Genomic DNA, 20,080 nt, shown 5'->3' on the forward strand with positions numbered 1-20,080 from the left:
TCATTTCCCATCTTTGGACACCTCCGTAGGTCAGATCAGAGTTGGTCTTATTTACCGTCCGTTTTCTAAGCTGAGAACTGGTGGTAATTATTTAAACTAAATTCTCTCAACCAACATTTTAATCTATTTTTAATCCTTATGCTGCCAGCATTAATGAATCGATAGGACTATATATTATATTAACTCAGACCTGAATGGCAGCTCTTACATGCCTGCGAAGGGCACGTAGCGATCGCGGCCGAAACCATGTTGCTAGGACACGGCGTCACCCCCATCTCTTTAACCACGTGATCGGCTGTGTCCATTCACAGCCGATCACGTGTAAATATAGGAAGTGACGGTAATCGGCTCTCATCGCTTAACACTGACAGAGTGTGTGGCATGGAGAGCCGATCAGTGGCATCTCCTCACAGGGGAGAGCAAGATATGTAATCGGGGCACAGATTACAATAAAGTGCCAGGAATCAGTGCCCATTAGTGATGCCAGTCAGTCAGTGCTGCCTATCAGTGTGGCATATTAGTGTCTCCTCATCAGTGCACATAAGTGCAGCCTCATCAACGCACATTAGTGAAGGAGAAAAATAGTTTATTTACAAAATTTACTGACAAACTAAGAAAAACCTTTTTTTTTTTTCAAAATTTTAGTTTTTGTTTTTTTTTAGTAAAAAACAAAAAACAGCAGTGATTAAATACCACCAAAAGAAAGCTCTATTTGTGTGAAGAAAAGGATAAAAATTTAAAATGGGTACAGCATTGCATGACTACACAATTTGTCATTCAAAGTGTGACAGTGCTGAAAAATGGCCTGGGCGGGAAGGGGGTGGGAGTGCCCTGTATTGAGGTGGTTAAAGTGGTTGTAAACCCCGTTACACTACTTTTTTTTTTTTTTTTTTTTTTTACCATGAATATCTTCTAAACTTGCATCATTTCGGAGATATTCATTGTATCCGCATGTGACGTCATCGGCACATGCACACTAAGAAACATCTTGCTGTGCCGTTTTTTCAGGAGCTGTGCTGTGACCGGCGGCTCACGCACGCATGTGCCGGAGCCCAGAAATAACTCCAGGGGACGTTTCGCTGGTCACAGCGGTGTACAGGGACCGCTGCAACAGCTTCTGTCTAAGGTAAATATTTCATAATGAGCTAAAATCAATGCATACTAGCTCATTATGCCTTTGTCTTGCGGGTTGCTTTTTTTTTAAAAGTTTACAACCACTTTAATATGGGTTACATCAATGCATTTTTGTGTTTCTGCATTTTTGGAAAAGGTCAAAGACTTTTTTTAAATGCAAAACAGGTTTTTTTTTTGGTTCAATAGATTTCAATGGAGAAGCTGCAGAAAAGCATGTAGTGTGTTTTTACAGTGATTTGCATTTTTAAAATCTGACCAACAACAAATTTTCGCCTACAAAAAGAGCATAAAAATGCAAATCGTGGCAGAAACACTGTTAAAAAAAAACGCAAAAAGCACTGCAGAAACACTCAAAAGCAACATGGATGTGAATTAAGCCTCGTTTTCATTCTCTATTTAAAATATCACTATATCAAATACACGATGGTAATGTGCACTATTACACAAATCATTCCAGCTTACCCTTGGTCACATGTATTTGAATATTATATATGGTGTCGCTTGATGCTTAGTGGACTCCTCAGTGAACTCTGTTGACAAGCTATAATTTGTGCTAGGCATGTTAACTGGATATGTTGACGTTTCATGTTTTTATATATGTGATTATTACACAAATTCTTATTCATGTGTTTTATTTTAGACAGTGACACCTATTCTTTCCAACAACCCCTGAATGTGTCCTGACGAAGCAAAATTGTGAAACGCGTTGACGCACAGGGGCTCACTGTTCATGTGGTGCAGGTTTTCTCTTTTTACTCTCATCCATTATATGATATGTATTTTTAACATTTTTTTTTCTCTTTTTGTTCTAATTACCTTTTATGAATTGTTTTCAATAAAATATATTTTTATATTCCAACTCTCGTCCAAAGTGCCTTTAAAGTCTGACCTTGGGGCAGTTTTTGCCCCTTTTTTTTTTATTTTATTTTTTTATCAAATCTCTAAACAGATGTGGCCATAGGAGTGTTATTTTAGCGGCACTTTACCGCTGATATATAGCCGATTTTCAGCCACTAGCAGGGGTTAAAAGCTCCCTGCTAGTGGCCAAAAGGTTAAAAGTACCTGCAAAACGCCACTGTTGGCAGTGGTGCCCATTGATTTCAATAGCAGGGGCAGAGGTGGAGCGGTGTATACAACACTCCCGCACCGCCTGAAAGATGCTGCTTGCAGAACTTCATCTAGCGTAAATCTAAAGAGAACTGTATAGTGTGTATCCAGCTTAAAGTGGATGTAAACCCACTCTCGTCAATTATAAAGTAATGGTATAGTGCTGAACTATAAGGCTATACATGCCTCCTGCATGTAGCCTTACCTTTCAGCTATCTCCCCCTTCTCTATTTGGAGCCCCGAAAAATGCTGGATTCAGTAGGCGGGTTTGCTGTACGGAGCTCGGTTGTGACATCAGCAGACTCCCTGCCCACCTCTACACTCCCCTTTCTGGGCAAAAGCAGAGCAGGCTTGCGGCCCCGTGTCAGTCCTGCACATATACACATGACAGTTGGCAATGATCCCCGACTGTCCCCCGTGTCTTCCTCCCTCCTCTTCCAGCGCTCTCCTCCAACACCCCCCTTTCATCTCTGGCTTTCTCTGTGTCCTTTTCATACGACCCGCCGTATCTCCGTGTCCTCCGCCCCTCCCCCGTGGCCCACTTCCCTCTGCTCCCGGGGGGGGGGGGGGTTGAGGGAATCTGTCAGGATAGAGAGCGGAGGAAGGTCCCTTCCCTTTCTTAATAGGACATAGAAAGCGTTCATTACCGATCGCTCTCTATGTCATGTGATAACTGAGCAGAGTAAACTGTGTGTTACTTTGCTTCAGTTTATGAATGGAGGGTGGATGGGAAATACACAGAATGCCTGTAATGCCAGAATGATGAAAATCACCTGTCGCTCACAGCAAAGGGGAGAAACAGACATCTATTTCTCTGTCTGACCATTTTTATCTCACTAAAAAAAGATAAGAGGATTGCTCAGAGCTTGATTGATTAATTCTTTGTGGCAAAACTGGGCACAGATGACATGAAATTCTATACTGTACAAGGTACAAGCCTTAATTTAAAAAAAAAAAAATGTCGGGTTTACATCAACTTTAAGTCTTTGGAGCAGACATTTTTGCACAGGGGCTTATCACATGAACGCACACACCAATCAGAGTGAATATAAACCCGCAGCAGCAACACTTTCAGCCTGGGTGCAGAGCAGCTCAGACACACCTGGTGGAGGCTTCTGTGTATTTTCTTTGCTAATCAAAAAGCTCCTCTTCTCTTCTAGCCCCAGACAAGACTTTTGCCTGCAGTTGGGGCTCTACTGCAGTGTCTCAGGCTTGAGCTTGCAGAGGCAGGAATCTGCCACATATGTCAAGATCCCCCACAACTCTGAGATCCACGCTGTTGTGCACTCCTGAAGGTCCCTGGAAAGAGGACAAAGCCTCAAGGCTTCTTTCAGCCAGCACTAGCTGCTGTACTGTACTAGTATGGAAGTTGGATCCTAATAGGCAGCACGTTGCTGGTACTGACAGGTGCCCAGGGCAGCCAGAGATGGCCAGAAGATCCCCTTATATACTGCAGAACCGTGCCTGCAATCTGCTCCAAAAGCTAAAGTCTAGCTGTCGGAGCAGACAGGACATTAGGGCACAGCAGGAGGAAGGTTGAGAACCACTGCCCTATACAACCATTGCCTACCTTGCTTTCCAGCATATAGCTCACGATATTTCCAATTTCTTGCAAGCTATATTAGAGATTATTTACACAAACCTTGTCAGCACTGTTACATTGGTCCAGATTGGACCAATGTAATTATACATATGCCATACCTTGCTGATCCTTATGGAAACTGGAAATCGACGGTAAGCACGCCTACTACGATTGCCTAGCCTCCAGGTTCCATGCCTAGGGCTGCCCTGCTGCTTGGTGAACACATGGGGTCTTTTACTTAGCATAATTTTCTCAGCGAATGTAAAGCATTGTCTGATTGGCTGAAATTGAGATTATTTCACCACACTGCCTCTCCACCTTGTCCAATCAGGGAACACTTTGCATTTATTGAGGGAATGCAAAGTGTAACCCCATGATTACTATGTAGCAAGGAAGCCACTCAGCACAGGACCCTGAAGCTAGTGCTGAACACTGTAGTAGAAATGCCTACTACAGTGATTTCCATCTTCCGCAGCATTTGGTTAGGTATGGCACATGCATACTTATTAGTCCAAGTTGGACCAATATAACTATTGTCATGGGGACCCTACTTCCCCCGATTACCCTACTGTTCCCCAGCACCAGCCCTACAAGTGTTTGTGCCAAGTGTCACTGTGACAGGATTCACTTTGGGTCTGGTTGTATTCCATTGTTCTGTTGGCCTTGGGAGAAAAGTATATTATGGGATGCATGTCTAGGTGGAGGGGGGGGGGATATACTGATGAGAAGTTTGAATACACCTGACCTGTGTGTCTATTGTTATTGGACAGTTTATCCTGCCCTGTATCTAAGGGGGGGGGGGGGGGGAGTGTCCCTGAGTTGTATATCTGTTACATGTGTTTGAATAAAGAGTCTGATGTTTTTCACCCTACACTGAGATACAGCTAGTAACTGGGTGGGATAAAGGGTCTTGGATCGTGTGGTACCGGACAGAGGAGACATTTACGGTGGAGGGAGGTCCATTACAACTGCTTGGCAGCAGCGGGACGAGAACGCTGAATATGGCTGACGAAAGTGTGCACACCAGGATCAATGAGGCCCCAGACTATCACCATTGGACAGCAAGTTGTCTCCAAGAAAGAGCCAGAACTTTGGTCCCAACCACATGTGACTGAATTATGACCAGCTGGTCCAGTTGCTGGAGGAAAACAGCCAGCGGGAGGAGTCGACCGCAGATGGCGGTCAGGCACTTCCCAGTGAAGACAGACCAGAGCCTCCCAGCCCAGGCAGCAGGAGCCCTTGGGTTGTCTGGTATGAGGAAGAGATGGCCATTCTGGGGAAGGATGCCGCCACCATAAGAAAGCTTGCAGCCAATGAAAAGGCACAAAAAAGACAAAAGGAATGAGAGACCTAAAAAAACCGAGTCACCAACCCTGTGTTTCTTTCCCCCTTGGGTAGGGAAGACCCAAATAATTTCCAGGAAGGACTTTAAGCCCTACCAAGACAATACAGGGGATGGATGGGTTCTTTCAAGACTTTGAACATAAATGCGAACTACTGGGGGTCCCGCCCGCAGACTGGACTGTAGGACTGCTGGGGTGGGGGGCACTGAGGCTTATTGAATGATTGACCCTCTCAAGTAAAACGGTCAGTACTGGACTATTATGCTATATCATCACAGGTGTATCGGGCCCAGTTTGGGACTACCCCCGCGGATCTCCAAAACCTCCTTCAAAAGGTTTGCGCACAAGCTGTCCATAGCATGCTGCCGATGCCTCGAAGGGGAGAAGGCCACGTCCCCTGAGGATATCATACAGACTGTCCTGAAGGAACAATTCTTTTTCAAGTGCCCCTCTGAGCTCTAAAAGGAGGTGCAGGAGCAAAAACCTGTCACCCTAGAGGAAGCTGCAACCTTAGCAGATGACACCCTTTTGATCAACGCACAATGGCAGAAGCCCTCCGCCGAGCCACCCTGAGTTCCAAGGGTGTCCAGCACTGCCTCTGGGCCCTACATGCCTCCTCATCATCGGATGAACCCCCAGGCAATACCAACCCCTCGGGTCCAGCTACCACACCACCCTTTCCCCCCACAGCAGACCTTAGGCACTATTTTGGCTGTGGGCAGCCTGGTCACTATTACGCCAGCTGCCCTGCCAGAACCAAGACTCTCAGACCTAGCCCTGGCATGCCAGTACATTATGTGGATCTGTACCAAGCTCCCAAGGACCTGCCGCCACCCCCTCCAGACTGGTGTTCCTCTTCTGTCAACTGGGACACCCTTCCAGGATTATTTGGCCTACAACCAAGCGGTAGCCTACTTTTGTTGCACCTGCAATACATGTTAGCGACATGGGAGGACGGGTGGCCAACGAGCCCCCCTGCAATCCTTGCCCATCATTGAGGAGCTGTTCCAGCAGATAGCTATTGACATCCTGGGACCCTTGGCATGCCCCAGCAAAACAGGAAAGTGGTACATCCTGACCATGGTGGATTATGCTACCCGTTATCCCAAAGCCGTGGCCCTGTCAAACAATACAACTCCCAAAGTTGCAGAAACCCTAGTTATAGTGTTCACGTTAGTGGGCTTTCCAGACGAAATTCTGTCAGACCAAGGTACACAGTTTATGTCCGACCTGATTCAGTCTCTCTGGCAGACCTGTGGAGTGAGGGCCATCCGTACAACCCCCTATCACCCCAAAACCAAAGGACTGTGTGAGCATTTTAACGGGACCCCGAAGGACATGCTACGTGCCTTTATCAACCAGGAACCAGACTGGGAACGATACCTCCCCCACCTTCTCTTTCGCCTACCGGGAGGTCCCTCCAGGGATCTACTGGGTTTTCCCCATTTGAGCTGCTGTATGGGAGGAAGGTCCGAGGCCCTCTGACCCTGCTGAAAGAATACTGGGAGGACTAACTACACGATATGGGGGTTCCTGTGGTCCCCTATGTCCTAGAACTGTGTGAACGAATGGGCCAACTTACTGGGCTCGCAGAGGACCATCTCAAGGCTGCCCAAACCCTCCAAAAGATGTGGTATGACCGCAAAGCTCGAACCTGCGAGTTTTCTGAGAGCCAACAGGTCCCAAATCCCCAAAACAAATTACAATCTACATGGGAGGGACCCTTTTGAAAAAACAAGAAGTTAAATGAGACCAACTATGTTCTCACGCTGAATGATCAGGGGAAGCGGCAAAAGACCTTGCACATCAATATGATCAAGAAATACAATAGCAGAAACCTTCCCATCCTGGTGGTCTGCCCTCTACCCTCTGAAGAATATGCTCATGGAGGTAACGTGCCACTCGGCTGACCTACACCAGGTACCCTTAGGCCCCCAGCTCAGCCAGGAACAGCAGGTGTCCATAAAGACCATTGTGCACTACCACCATCCAATCTTTTCCTCACGGCCCAGAGGGACGACCCTCACCACTCATGTGGAATCCTTGCAAACCCGGCCCATTCAACAAGCCCCTTACCAAGTTTCAGAAGCCGTCCGGAACACCATAAACCAAGAATTGAACAAAATGTTGGACCTGGGAATTATTAAACCCTCCCAGAGCCCCTGGGCCTTACCTGTTGTTCTTGTACCCAAGAAAGATGGCACCATTCAATTTTGTGTAGACTACCGACATCTTAATGACCACACCGTTAGTGACACCTGCCCAATGCCTCATATAAATGACCTGCTGGACCGTCTGGCTGGGGCCTGCGATGTCACTACACTGGACTTGAGCAAGAGTTAATAGCAAACACCTTAACCGGGGAAGGGAGGGAATGTTCAGCCTTCATCACCCCCTTCGGGCTGTTTGAATTTCTCAGCATGCCCTTTGGGATGAGAAATGCCCCTGCCACCTTCCAGTGCATGGTGAATCCGTTTCTGTAGGGCTACCAAGACTTTGTGTGCTGATGACATTGCCATCTTCAGTGAAACATGGGAAGACCACCTCCAGCATGTGGGCACCATCCTAGACCCAGTTACAGGGGCCAACCTCACTATCAGGCCCAATAAGTGCCAGATGGGAATGGCCGGATGGGGGGAGGCAGACTGCTCCACTCCTCAGAATAAAAAACAGGTTATGGCCTTTTTGGGCACTGCTAACTATTATCGCAAGTTTGTTCCCTATTTCAGCACAATTGCCAGGCCACTGACTGACCTGACGAAGAAGACTATGTCCAGGGTGGTGATGTAGACCCCAGCCTGCCAGACTGCCTTTGACCAGCTGAAAGAGACTCTCTCCCATGACCCCATCCTGGCAGCTCCAAACTACAAGCAAAGCTTCATTGTACAGATGGATGCCTCCTCATATGGGCTGGGGGATGTCCTCAGCCAGGTAAAAGAGGAGGGGGAGAAGCACCCAGTGGTCTTCCTTAGCAGAAAGTTGCTGAACAGGGAGGCAGCCTATGCCACCATCGAAAAGGAGTGCCTGGCTCTAGTATTGCCCTTGAAAAAACTGCAACCCTATTTGTACAGCAGATAGTTTACTGTTGTCACGGACCACAACCCCCTCATCGGGCCTCAGGGGACAACGGCCGCCTGCTAAGGCGGAGTTTGGCCTTGCAACCGTACAACTTTACTATTCAGTACCGAAAGGGCAGCCACCACCAAAATGCAGATGGACTCTCCTGTCAACAAGATTCTCAGTAAAGCCCAGCAACCCATAAGTGCCTCTAGGGTAGCCTGTTCCCCTTTTGCCACTCGTAAAGTGGAGGGATTGTCACAGGGAGCCTACTTCCCCTGATTGCCCCACTGTTCCCCAGCTCCAGCCCTACAAGTGTTTGCGCCAAGTGTCACTCATGGGAGACACTTTGGGTGTGGTTGTATTCCATTGTTCTGTCGTGTCTGGCGGCCTTGGGAGAAAAGTATGTTATGGGATGTATTTCTAGGTGGAGGGGGGGGAATTCCTTCAGCAGCCCCTCCCTGCTGATAAGACTGTTTACCAATGAGAAGTTTGAATACACCTGACCTGTGTGTCTATTGTATTGGACAGTTTACCCCACTTTGAATCCAAGGGATGGGGGGGATGGGGGGGGGAGTGTCCCTGAGTTGTATATCTGTTGTTACATGTGTTTGAATAAAGAGTCTGATGTTTTTCACCCTACACTGAGTTACGGCTAGTGACTGGGTGGGATAAAGGGTCTTGGATTGTGTGGTACCGGACAGAGGAAGCATTTATGGCGGACATAGTCTTGTTGAGGACAGAGGTTACAACTATGCTTAAAAAGCCATACCTGAAAGTCAACTTTAAAAGAATAGTTAAAGCATAACTAAAAGGCAAAACTTTTTTTTTCCATTTTGGATAGAGTAGGGAGGGTTATAACCCCTGGCAGTTTTTTTGCTATGTGTCCCACTGGGCAGATGTTCCCTGGAATTCCTGTCCCATAGCCAAAAAAGATGCGAGAGGAAATCCCTCCAAAATGAGGGAATCTATGATTGTCTTCACGGTCACCAGAACTAATGTTCCCACTGGAAAATGTCCCCTCTATTACTGTTCTAGTGTCAACTCAGCCCCAACCCCCCCCCTTTATATGCAAGCTTAGGGGATCCTACCCCCAGTAGTCACCCGCTTTTCAACAGAAGGATTTTTTATTAAGAGTGGAGTCATCACAAGAACTAAGGCTGGGCGTAAGGGGAGAGCACAGCCTCTTGGTTCTCTACTGCTCGCCTCATTTCTCCCAGTGCTTGGCTGACAATAGAAGTGATTCTGCTATCACTACTCCTGTCAGGCATATAGTTAGAGGAAAGAGGAAGTTAACCCGGGAAAAAAAAAAAAAAAAAAAAAAAAAAACATAAAAATAAACCCTGCAAGGCAAAGGCATAATGAGCTAGTATGCATAGCATACTAGCTCATTATTAATAACTTTCCCGAGATTGAAGCCCCCGAAGTGGTCCTCGTTCTTCATCTCCGCTGCTGCCATGTATCCCAGAGTGACTTCCAGGTCTCGCGGGTCCGGCGCGCGGGAGCCGTCAGTAACGGCACGTTCGCCTTCACTTGCGGCGTGCCCAGTGTACCTGCACCATTGTCTACACCGCGCATGCGCCGTAGACAGCGGTGCCCTGTTTTTGTAAAATATCTCCTTAACCGTGTAGGTTAAATAAATATTTCTTGGACCTACAGGTAAGCTTTAATCTAGGCTTACCTGTAGGTCAAAATGGTCTGTAAGGGTTTACAACCACTTTAAATTTCACAGTGTAAGTGGATTCTGTTAAGTAAAATCCATTTGTTCCAAGATCGATTGTTAAAAGCAAGTGGAATTTTGAAGTACTGTATTTTCAAATGACATTTGTCAAGTTGTCGAATGTACTAAAAAATAAAAGTTGTCATATAAATGTTTGTACAAAGGTTTGTTCAGAAATTTACTAGTGTATGGCAAGCTTTAATATGTGTGTTTTCTTTAGCTGTCCATTTCTACCTGATCCCAAATAATTATTTTAGTATATGCCAAATGCAGTATAATTTTGAGAGGGCTATAGATTGCAGTATCCTCCACTCTCCATTCTCCATGTTCTCTTAAAGCGGGAGTTCCGCCGTTTTTTTTTTAAAAAAGCCAGCAGCTACAAATACTGCAGCTGCTGACTTTTAAAATAAGGACACTTACCCGCCCAGCGCGCCCGCGATGTCTGCACCCGAAGCCGATCTCTCGATCGTCTCTCGGGTGCTGCCGCCGCCATCTTGGGTATGGGAATCAGGAAATGGAGCCTTTCGGCTTCATTTTCCGGTTCCCTACTGCGCATGCGTGAGTCGCCCTGCGCAATAAGGATGGACCCGCTGCCTCTGGGATCTGTGTGTTTCCCAGAACACAGCGGGGGACTTTCGGAAAGGGGCGTAGATCTACGCCCCTTTCCGCAGAGAGCTATCCCGGAAGTGGGTGCAGATACCTGTACTGTACAGGTACCTGCACCCCCCTCCCCCCTGAAAGGTGCCAATTGTGGCGCCGGAGGGGGGAGGGTTCCAATGAGTGGAAGGTCCACTTTAGGGTGGACCTCTGCTTTAAGGCTACTTTCACACTGAGTCGGTTTTCAGTTGCTTTAGCGCTAGTAATAGCATCTGAAAAGCGCCTCCCATTGATTGCAGTGTGTCTTTTCACACTGAGGCGGTGCCCTTGCAGAACGCTATGAAAAGTCCTGCAAGCAGCATCTTTGGGGCGGTTTAGGAGTGCTGTAAATAGCGCTCCCAAAATGTCCTGCCCATTGCAATGAATGGGCAGCTCTTCCAAAGCGTCCGAAAAGAGTGTTGAAAGCACGGCAAAATTGTACTTTTTACTTTTTTTTGCAAAAAGCGCCCTGCTAGTGGCTGAAAAGTGCAGCTAAAACAGCGATAAAGCACTGCAAAAAACGAGCAACGGTTTAGCGCTAACAGCCGGGCACTGCCAGTGTGAAAGGGATCTAGGACTACAGTCACATTGGGCAATTAGCTCTGGTGCAAATGACAGCATCAGGAATTTGCCATTTCTGCCACCTGTGAATGGCTAGCTGCAGATGCCAAAGGCCTGTGCACTTCAAAGACAGGTCAGTGGTGGCCGCAACTATCTGTGGCTGTCCCCCTACCCAGCAATTACCACTGCTGACCTGTCATTGAAGTTTACAGGCCTTGGCAACCACAACTAGCCTCTCACAGGTGGCAGAAACAGCTGCAAGAGTCAGTAGATTCCTGCTGCTGTCATTCTACCTGGTACTAGTCACACATGCAAATGTAGCCTTATTAGCTTAGAAAATACTTTGTTTCTCATGGGACCTTGTATGGTTTTCCTAGTAAATTATAATCAAATGCCTACTTTGCCTGGATCCTGAAAAAAAAAGAGTTTTCCCATGACTGGGGAGCCCCAGATGGGGCGTACGCCTCTCTTAGGCTTCATGTACACATAGCCTACTTTGACAGCCGACCGTGGGAAAAATTAAAGATTATAGATTTTTCTGCGTTTTGCAGTCAATGGTCAAAACATACCTATCCTGAATGTGATTCTTCCATGTTCAAGAGAGGGAGGTTAAAGCTCCCCTAATCGCAGCAGCTCCTAAACTCTGGTAAAAGCCTATGGGGTTTATTTACTAAAGGCAAATCCACTGTGCAGTAAAAATGCACTTAGAAGTGCAGTCACTGTAGATCTGAAGGGGACATGCAAGGATAATAAAAAAAAACAGCATTGTTGCTTGCACATGATTGGATGATAGAAATTAGCAGAGCTTCCCCTCAGATTTACAGCGACTGCACTTCCAAGTGCACAGTGGATTTGTCTTTAGCAAATAAACCCCTATGTGTACAGTACATGGACACATAGGGGTTGATTTACTAAAACTGGAACGTGCAAAATCAGGTTCACTTCTGCATATTAAACCAATAAGCTTCCAGATTGTATTGCTAAAGCTAATTGAACAAGCTGATTGGCTACCATACAGAGCTGCACCAGATTCCGAGTGCTCCAGTATTAGTAAATCCCCCCCATAGGCTTTTATGGAGTTGAGTTTAGGAGCTTTGGCAAAAAAAAAAAAATGGCAAAAGCTCCTAAACTCAGGTCTAACAGATGTACCGTACACATCTGGTTCTCAACCCGTAGTACGCGTACCCCTGGGGGTATGCACACCAAGGGCAGGAGGTACACCACCCAGAGCAGATGCCAACAGCGGCATTGGGAGAACGGGGCTGACTGCCCGGTGTGTTCTGCTGAGAAATCCAACTCGCCCTCGGCAGAACACTGGCGTGGCCCAGTGACATACAAGTCCTGCCTCCAGCTCCTATGATCGACATCACACTGGTCCAATACTGGTACATGAGACATCCATCATAGGAGCCGCAGGTCCAGGAGGCAGGACTTAGCTGACGCTGCAGCAGAAGATCCTGGCTCAGTGTAAACCAGAGAGCGGTGTTTCTCCTCTCTCCATGGCAGCACTGATGGGCACTGGTGACTGGCAAGGCTGCACTGATGGGCACTGGTGACTGGCAAGCCTGCACTGATGGGCACTACCAAGGCTGCATTGATGGGCACTGGTGACTGGCAAGGCTGCATTGATGGGCACAGGTAAGGCTGAGCAGATGGGCAATGATCAGCCTGCATTGATGGGCACAGGTAAGACTGCATTTATTAGCAAGGCGGCGCTGATGGGCACTGGTGAGGCTGCGCTGATGAGCACAGGTAAGGCTGAGCTGATGGGCACTAATCAGGCTGCATTGATGGGCACTGATCAGGCAGCATGCACACATACAATGATATTGCAAATGAACAACAACCATCAGAACCTAAACAATAGCAATTACTTTCTAGAAACAGGGGCACTTTGGACATTTTCTTAGACCTGCAGGGGTTCTTCATCGTAAAAGGTTGAGAAACACTACTGTACACAAAGCTTTAGATTTGAATAGCTGTATGCACCTCTATGTGTGCGAAAACCAATGCTTTATCGCATGAGTATTTATGTGCACATACGTATTTTCTTGAATGCGTTCAGGAAAATACGTTGAACGCAGATGCACAGGTAAAGGCTAATGCAATTAAGCATTAGTGTTTATATGAGTATGGCGGTGTACAGCCATTCCTTGTATGACAAGCTGCATATCCCACCTGAGTTTCTCCAGCCAAAAAAGGTGAAGGTTTTCACTCTAGCTATATTTAATGCCTATCTACATCTGTGTGCATGAGGCCATAAGGAATGAAAACTTTCTGTTTTATAGTAATCAAAGAGGGTTTCGAGGGTAACATATGCTGTTTTGCCCTACACCTGAAAAAGTACACAAGCTTTTTTTCTTATATCATAGACACAATAGGAAAGTCTGAAAATGTGTGCTAAGTGAATTTTCCCACCTGAAGAACTCCTATCCTTCCCTCGCCCAGCCCAGGAAACAAACCCCTGAAGCTTGGTACATGTGTAAAAACATCTAATTTACCTGCAAAACAGCTTCAAAATCACCAGGAATTTGCACTCTGCTCAGGTGTGAATGCAGGGATCATCCTCATGTGCTGCAGCCCTTGCTGCTCCTCTGAAATGCGATCGGTAGCAGGTTGCTTTTTAGAGGGCATTTGCAGTAAAGAGGTCTGTTTCAACCCTGAAAATGCAGACACACCGCCCTGCAACCGTGTGCATTGCAGCCTTATTAACTTCAATAGGTTGTGGAGGTGCTGCCCACCAAATGTGAGGGGGGAGGGTTTAAGCATAAGTTCAGCTTTGGAACATGTTATTTGTTTCCCCCGTTTTTAGGGTGGAACATGTGGGCGGCGCCACAGGTGTAGACCGACTTCTGGTCTTCTTAAAAATGGCGGCCGGCGGGAGACATTGTCTCCGCCGGCCGCCGACCTCTAGCGGCCGGCGGCAAAAAAACGGGAAATTCAATTTCCCGGGACAAACCGAATTTCGTGGGACATTTCCCGGGACAAAATTAATTCGGGACAAATGTCCTAATCCCGGGAATGTCCCGCGAAATTCGGGACAGTTGGCAACTATGCATTAAAAATGCATAGGTGTGAATCGGGCCTTAATGTATATGAACGCACAGCACATCAGTATCCTGAGGCCCGATACACACTTATGCAGGTTGCAGTTTGCATATTCCAGGTGCATTTTGCATTTTTCAATGCATGTTTTTGATTCATTAAAGAGGGATTTCACTGTGAAAAAAATATTAAAAGCCAACAGCTACAAATACTGCAGCTGCTGACTTTTAATGAATGGACACTCACCTGTCCCGGGATCCAGCGATGTCAGCAGCCGAGGCCGATCGATCGTTCGGCTCTCAGCTGCCGCCGCCACCATTCTAGGTGAGGGAATCAGGAAGTGAAGCATTGTGGCTTCACTTCCCGGTTCCCTTCTGCGCATGCGCAAGTCGCGCAGCGCAATAGGAATGGTCCGTGCTGTCTCTGGGACTCGTGTGTGTCCCAGCAGACAGCGTGCAGGGACCCGTGGGAGTCTATGCCCGGAAGTGGGTGCCAATACCTGTCTTGCACCCCCCTCCCCCCTGAAAGGTGCCAATTGTGAGGGGGTGAGGGTTTCCGATGAGTGGAAGTTCCACTTTAGGGTGGAACCCCACTTTAAAGTATATTGAACCAAAGACCAGTAAAAAGTCCCTGGCCCTTTCCATAAAATGCACAGATGTGAACTACATCCATAGGAAACCATGTTAAAAGGGCTGCAGTGTGTTTCTGAAAAATTGAAAATGCACTAAAAAAAAAAAAATGCATAGGTGTGAACCAGGTCTCACCCCTGGTTCACATCTTTGCCTTTTTTTGTGAGTTTTCAGTTTTGCAGAAACACACTACAGTCCATTTAGCATTGCTTCCTATGGATGTAGTTCACATCTGTGCATTTTATGGAAAGGGCCAGGGACTTTTTTTCTGTTTTTGTTGGTTCCATAGACTTCAATGGATCAAAAATGTTTATTGAAAAACTCAAAATGTACCTGAAATATGCAAACTGCAACCTGCATAAGTGTGAAAAACAATATAACAGTTTGTTGTGTGACACTTGTATATTTTTGGTGTATAAAAACACTAAATAAATGTGTTTATGGAAAGTGGCACATTTTCTTTGTTACTCCACCAAAGACTCTCAGATTGTTTAAGCTGGCCATACACCTATAGATTACCTGCAGATTTTCCATGGTTAGATGGAAAAAGTGCAACAGATTTCTCCATGTTCGCTAAACTGTGTGCATGGAGGAATCTCCCACTTTTTCCATCTAACCATAGAAAATGTGCAGATAATCTATAGGTGTATGGCCTGCATTAGTCTTTCAGACCCATTTATAAAAGCTGGGCGTGGATGGCTAGGACTAATTACCATCGCAGGTGATGTAACCATAATAAGCACACATTTATACCCACCTGTGCTCACACATGAAGTAATCCTGAGTTCCCCTCATAGATCACAGCAAATGTTATAGGAAAGCCAATAGCAAAAAAAAAAAAAAAATCTCATATATCCAACTAAAATGTAATGTTGAATATGTTGGTAGAAATACTACTTTAAATGGACTTTATGTACATGAATGCAATGACAGAACGGTGCCTATTTTTTAAGGCATGATATTTTATTAATAGTATTTAAAAAATACTGTGCCAGCACTTGGATACAACCAGGGCCGGGACAAGGGGTGGGCAGGAGGGACGGCTGCCCCTGGCGCAATGGTTTATTGCAGGGGTACGGGGCACCCTGACTCTAACCCTAAGGGAAAGGGGGGCACAGTTTGGCATCTTTGCCCTGGGTGCTGGATGACCTTGTCCCGGCACTGGATACAACCCCCAATTCAAGCAATTTATAGCAGCTATGATATGTAAGCCATACATATAAAATACTTTATTAATGTAATACTTTAATATTAGACTGGTGCCCATGCCAATGTAAATGTCAGTACTGCAGTGTATAGAGGTGAAGATTTTTTTTTTTAACTTTCATTTTTTTTTTAAATACAATCCAAACAAGATATATTTTTGCAGTTTTGGATAGAGCAGGGGATGGTTTGGGCCTCATTCAGACGGGTGAATAGGCTATAGACACGTGTAAACTGGGCGCAAACTGCCAGGCCTAGTCAGAGGCCCTAGAATACGTGTGACCATCGTCTGTAAAGGTACAATATGGCTGTGCTTTTTCGCACACACTGTGAATATAGGAATAGCTTCTCCACTAGGGAGAATCCCGGAATCTCCTCAGGGCTCGCCCGCCTGTGTGAATGGATCTTAAAACTCCTGTCAGGTATTTTTGTTGCCTGTGTCTCATTGGGGAGATTTCTGCACTTCCTGCCCTGTAGACACAACAGGAAGTGAGAGGAAATCTTTGGAATGTCTCTCTTAGCTGTCTCCGCACTGTTTGGAACATTCCCCCTCTAATTTATTTTGGGTGAAAAGTCTCCATTTTCAATGGTTGATAGGAAATATGGCGAGAGGGTAAATCTCAGCAATAATAACCTGACAGGAATTTTTAATCACACTATTCAAAATGGAAAGCTTCTCTCCTCAGGGCCCAGTCACCTCCCAGTACACCTTATACAATGTAGGATTGGCGGTCTGCAGGGACGGCGCCATGTGTTGTTACAACATTTCATTTATCTTTTTTTTATTTTTATTGATATGTCTCAAAATGGCATTTCAGTCAACTTTCCACAGGACAGCTTGTAGTGATGTGTAGAAATGCAGCTTGTCTTCTACCAAGGCACCGAGACAATGGGGCAGGAGACACATTGCCTTGTCCATGGGGTGGGAGATGTTGGGCCCAGGCTATGGAATTGTACAATAGCCCAGTGGGTGAGGATGGCATAGCTTTAAAGGGTTAACATTTGCTTTTCTTTCCAGACTTGAAGTGGAAGGAAGTTGGGACTACTTGTGGAGGGTGTCGGCTCCTGTGCGCCAAGGTGTTAGAGAGCCGGACACGGCGGCGCTGTGAGTAGAACGGCTCGGACGGCTGACTGGGAGGAGAGTCGGGCTATTTAAAGGGCGCTGAGGCGGCCGCCTACACTCGGGTGGCCGTGTGTTGTAGCGCGGCGTGGGGCTCAGGAACGCTCGCAGCCATGCACAAGGGCTGGAAGAAATACTTCGGGCAGAAGTCTCTCAATGAAGTCACCATGGACGAGTACCTGGGGAGCCTGGGGCTGTACAGGAAACTCACCGCCAAGGACGCCTCCTGCCTCTTCAGAACCGTGTCCGAGCAGGTGAGGGGACTGAGGGACGACTACTGCCATGTATGACTGCCATGTATATGGCGACACGGCTTTCCTCTTACCGACATTGGGGGCTGTGTATTCTTTATTCAACTCTTCTTTTTCTATCACTTGTGTAAAAACTAAACTTCACTTACTATGATAGGTACCTATGTGTATGACAAATCTGTATACCTCATCTGCCTGACGTCATAGGCACTGTCCTAAGATGGAGAGAGAGAGGGAGAGAGTGTATATATATATATATATATATATATATACGCACCTGACCTCCTAGGCACTGTCCTAAGATAGAAAGCGAATGAGGGGGGGGGGGGAAGCTTTTTTATATATATATATATATATATATATATATATATATATATATATATATATATATATATATACTTATTTTATTACTCTCTATCTATATCAGGACAGTGCCTAGGAGGTCAGAGGGTTGTAGATAGAAAATATGACTTTTTTTTTTTATATTCTTCTATCACATCCCTGACCTCATAGGAACTGTCCTTGGAGAGATAGCGTGTATATATAATATATATATAATTTCGCTATATCTCTAAGGACAGTTCTTATGAGGTCAGGGATGTGATAGAATATAAAAAAAAAGTCATATTTTCTATCTACAACCCTCTGACCTCCTAGGCACTGTCCTGATATAGATGGAGGGAGAGTAATAAAATAAATTAGAGAGATATATATATATTCTCTAACACACACTATGGATGGGCTTGATGTTCATAAAATGCACATAAGGGGCGCTCGTGGCAAGTTCGCCCGCCGCAGAGCGCCCCCCATAATCCACTGCAAACTCGTAGAGCATTGTCAGCTGCTGATTGGCCAAAGCATGCGCCTGATCTGCATGCGTTGGCCAATCACAGCGCGATGTGCTGTGAGAGCCACGATTGGCCAAAGGCAGGGTACCTTTGGCCAGTCGTGCCTCAGGGGCTAGGTCCACGCCCCACACTATATAAGGCTTCTGCTTACATGGCAGCTGTATATAAGGAATGGAGATTAGACAGGTAGTAAGAGTAGTGTGTGTGCGTGTCCGATTAAATCGCTGATCACTGCCATTACTAGTACAAAAAAAATTAATAATTATAATAAAAAAAATGCCATAAATGTATACACTATAACTTTTGCACCAACCGATCAATAATACGCTTATTGCAATTTTAACCACTTACCGACCAGCACACGCCGATGTACGTCGGCAGAATGGCACGGGCAGGCATATGGGCGTACCTGTACGTCCCTTTAAATTTTCCGCCCTGCCATCATGAGCGCGGCGCGCGCGTTCCGGATCGGGGACCCTCATGAGTCCGGTCGCGGGTCCTGCGGACTCGATCGCCGCTGCTGAACTGGGAGATGCCGTTGTAAACGGCATCTTCCCGTTCTGTCTAGCAACAAGTGACGCTGATCTCTGCTCCATGTGATTGGAGCAGAGATCAGTGTTCACTAAAAGAGCCCAGCCCCCAACAGTTAGTAACACACCCCTAGGAACACTTAACCCCTACACTGCCACCCACTGGTTAACCCCTTCACTGCCAGTGTCATTTACACAGGAATCACTGCATTTGTATGGCAATGGTCCCAAAAATGTGTCAAAAATATCCGATGTGTCTGCCATAATGTCGCAGTCACAATAAAAATCGCTAATCGCCGCCATTACTAGTAAAAAAAAAAAAAAAAATGAATAAAAATGCCATAATACTATCCCCTATTTTGTAAACGCTATAACTTTTGCGCAAATCGATCACTTATTGCGATTTTATTTATTTATTTTTTCAAAAATATGTATAAGAATATGTATCGGCCTAAACTGAGGGAAAAATTTTTTTTATGTGTTTTTGGGGGGTGTTTATTATAACAAAAAGTAAAAAATAATGCGTTTTTTTTTTTTTCAAAATTGTCGCTCTATTTTTGTTTATAGCGCAAAAAAAACACGCAGGGGTGATAAAGAGAGCTCTATTTGTGGGGGGAAAAAATTTTGTTTGGGAGCAATGTCGCACGACCGCGCAATTGTCAGTTAAAGCGACGCAGTGCCGAATCGCAAAAAGTGATCTGGTCTTAAGCCAGCAAAATGGTCCGGGGCTTGAATTGGTTAAAACATGGGAAAGTTTTTATTTATTTTTTTGTAGCAGGATAACTAATTTGATATAGAAAAATAGATTCTTTATTAACCACTTGCTTACTGGGCACCTAAACCCCCCCCCCCCTCCTGCCCAGACCAATTTTCTGCTTTTAGCGCTGTCACTCTTTGAATGGCAAATGCGCAGTCATACAACACTGTATCCAAATTGCATTTTTATAATTCCCCCCACCCCCCACAAATAGAGCTTTCTTTTGGTGGTATTTGATCACCTCTGAGTTTTAATATTTTTTTTTTTTCAACAAATTTGAAGACCGAATTAAAAAATGAATAAATACAAAACCGTTGTATATTTTATTTTGCAAACCGGTCATTTTTTTTTTTCTCCTTCATTAATGTGAGAGGTGGCACTGGTGGGCATTGATAGGTGTCACTGATTGGTGGGCACTGATTCATGACACTGGCAGGCGGTACTGGTGAGCACATATGAGGCAGCTTCGCCTCTTCCTCTTCAGGACCGATGTCCCTTCAACAGAAGCCAGTGATCAGCTTTTTTTTTTTTTTTTTTTTTTCCTCCTGACGCTGTCA

General features: G+C 45.8%; 1 protein-coding gene across 1 annotated transcript in view; it reads left to right on the forward strand.

Annotated features, from left to right (window-relative positions):
• Positions 1–20,080, forward strand: part of ALG13 (ALG13 UDP-N-acetylglucosaminyltransferase subunit) — a 273,986-nt gene that overhangs the window by 13,207 nt on the left and 240,699 nt on the right. Inside the window, exon 6 of the mRNA XM_077485629.1 lies at positions 17,161–17,391. Coding sequence (XP_077341755.1) covers positions 17,161–17,391 — 231 coding nt within the window. The remainder of the gene's footprint in view (positions 1–17,160; positions 17,392–20,080) is intronic.

The sequence above is a fragment of the Lithobates pipiens genome, unplaced genomic scaffold (genome assembly GCF_037356315.1).
Source record: "Lithobates pipiens isolate NorthernLeopardFrog02 unplaced genomic scaffold, aLitPip1_a1.2 Scaffold_1, whole genome shotgun sequence".
Lineage (NCBI taxonomy): Eukaryota > Metazoa > Chordata > Amphibia > Anura > Ranidae > Lithobates > Lithobates pipiens.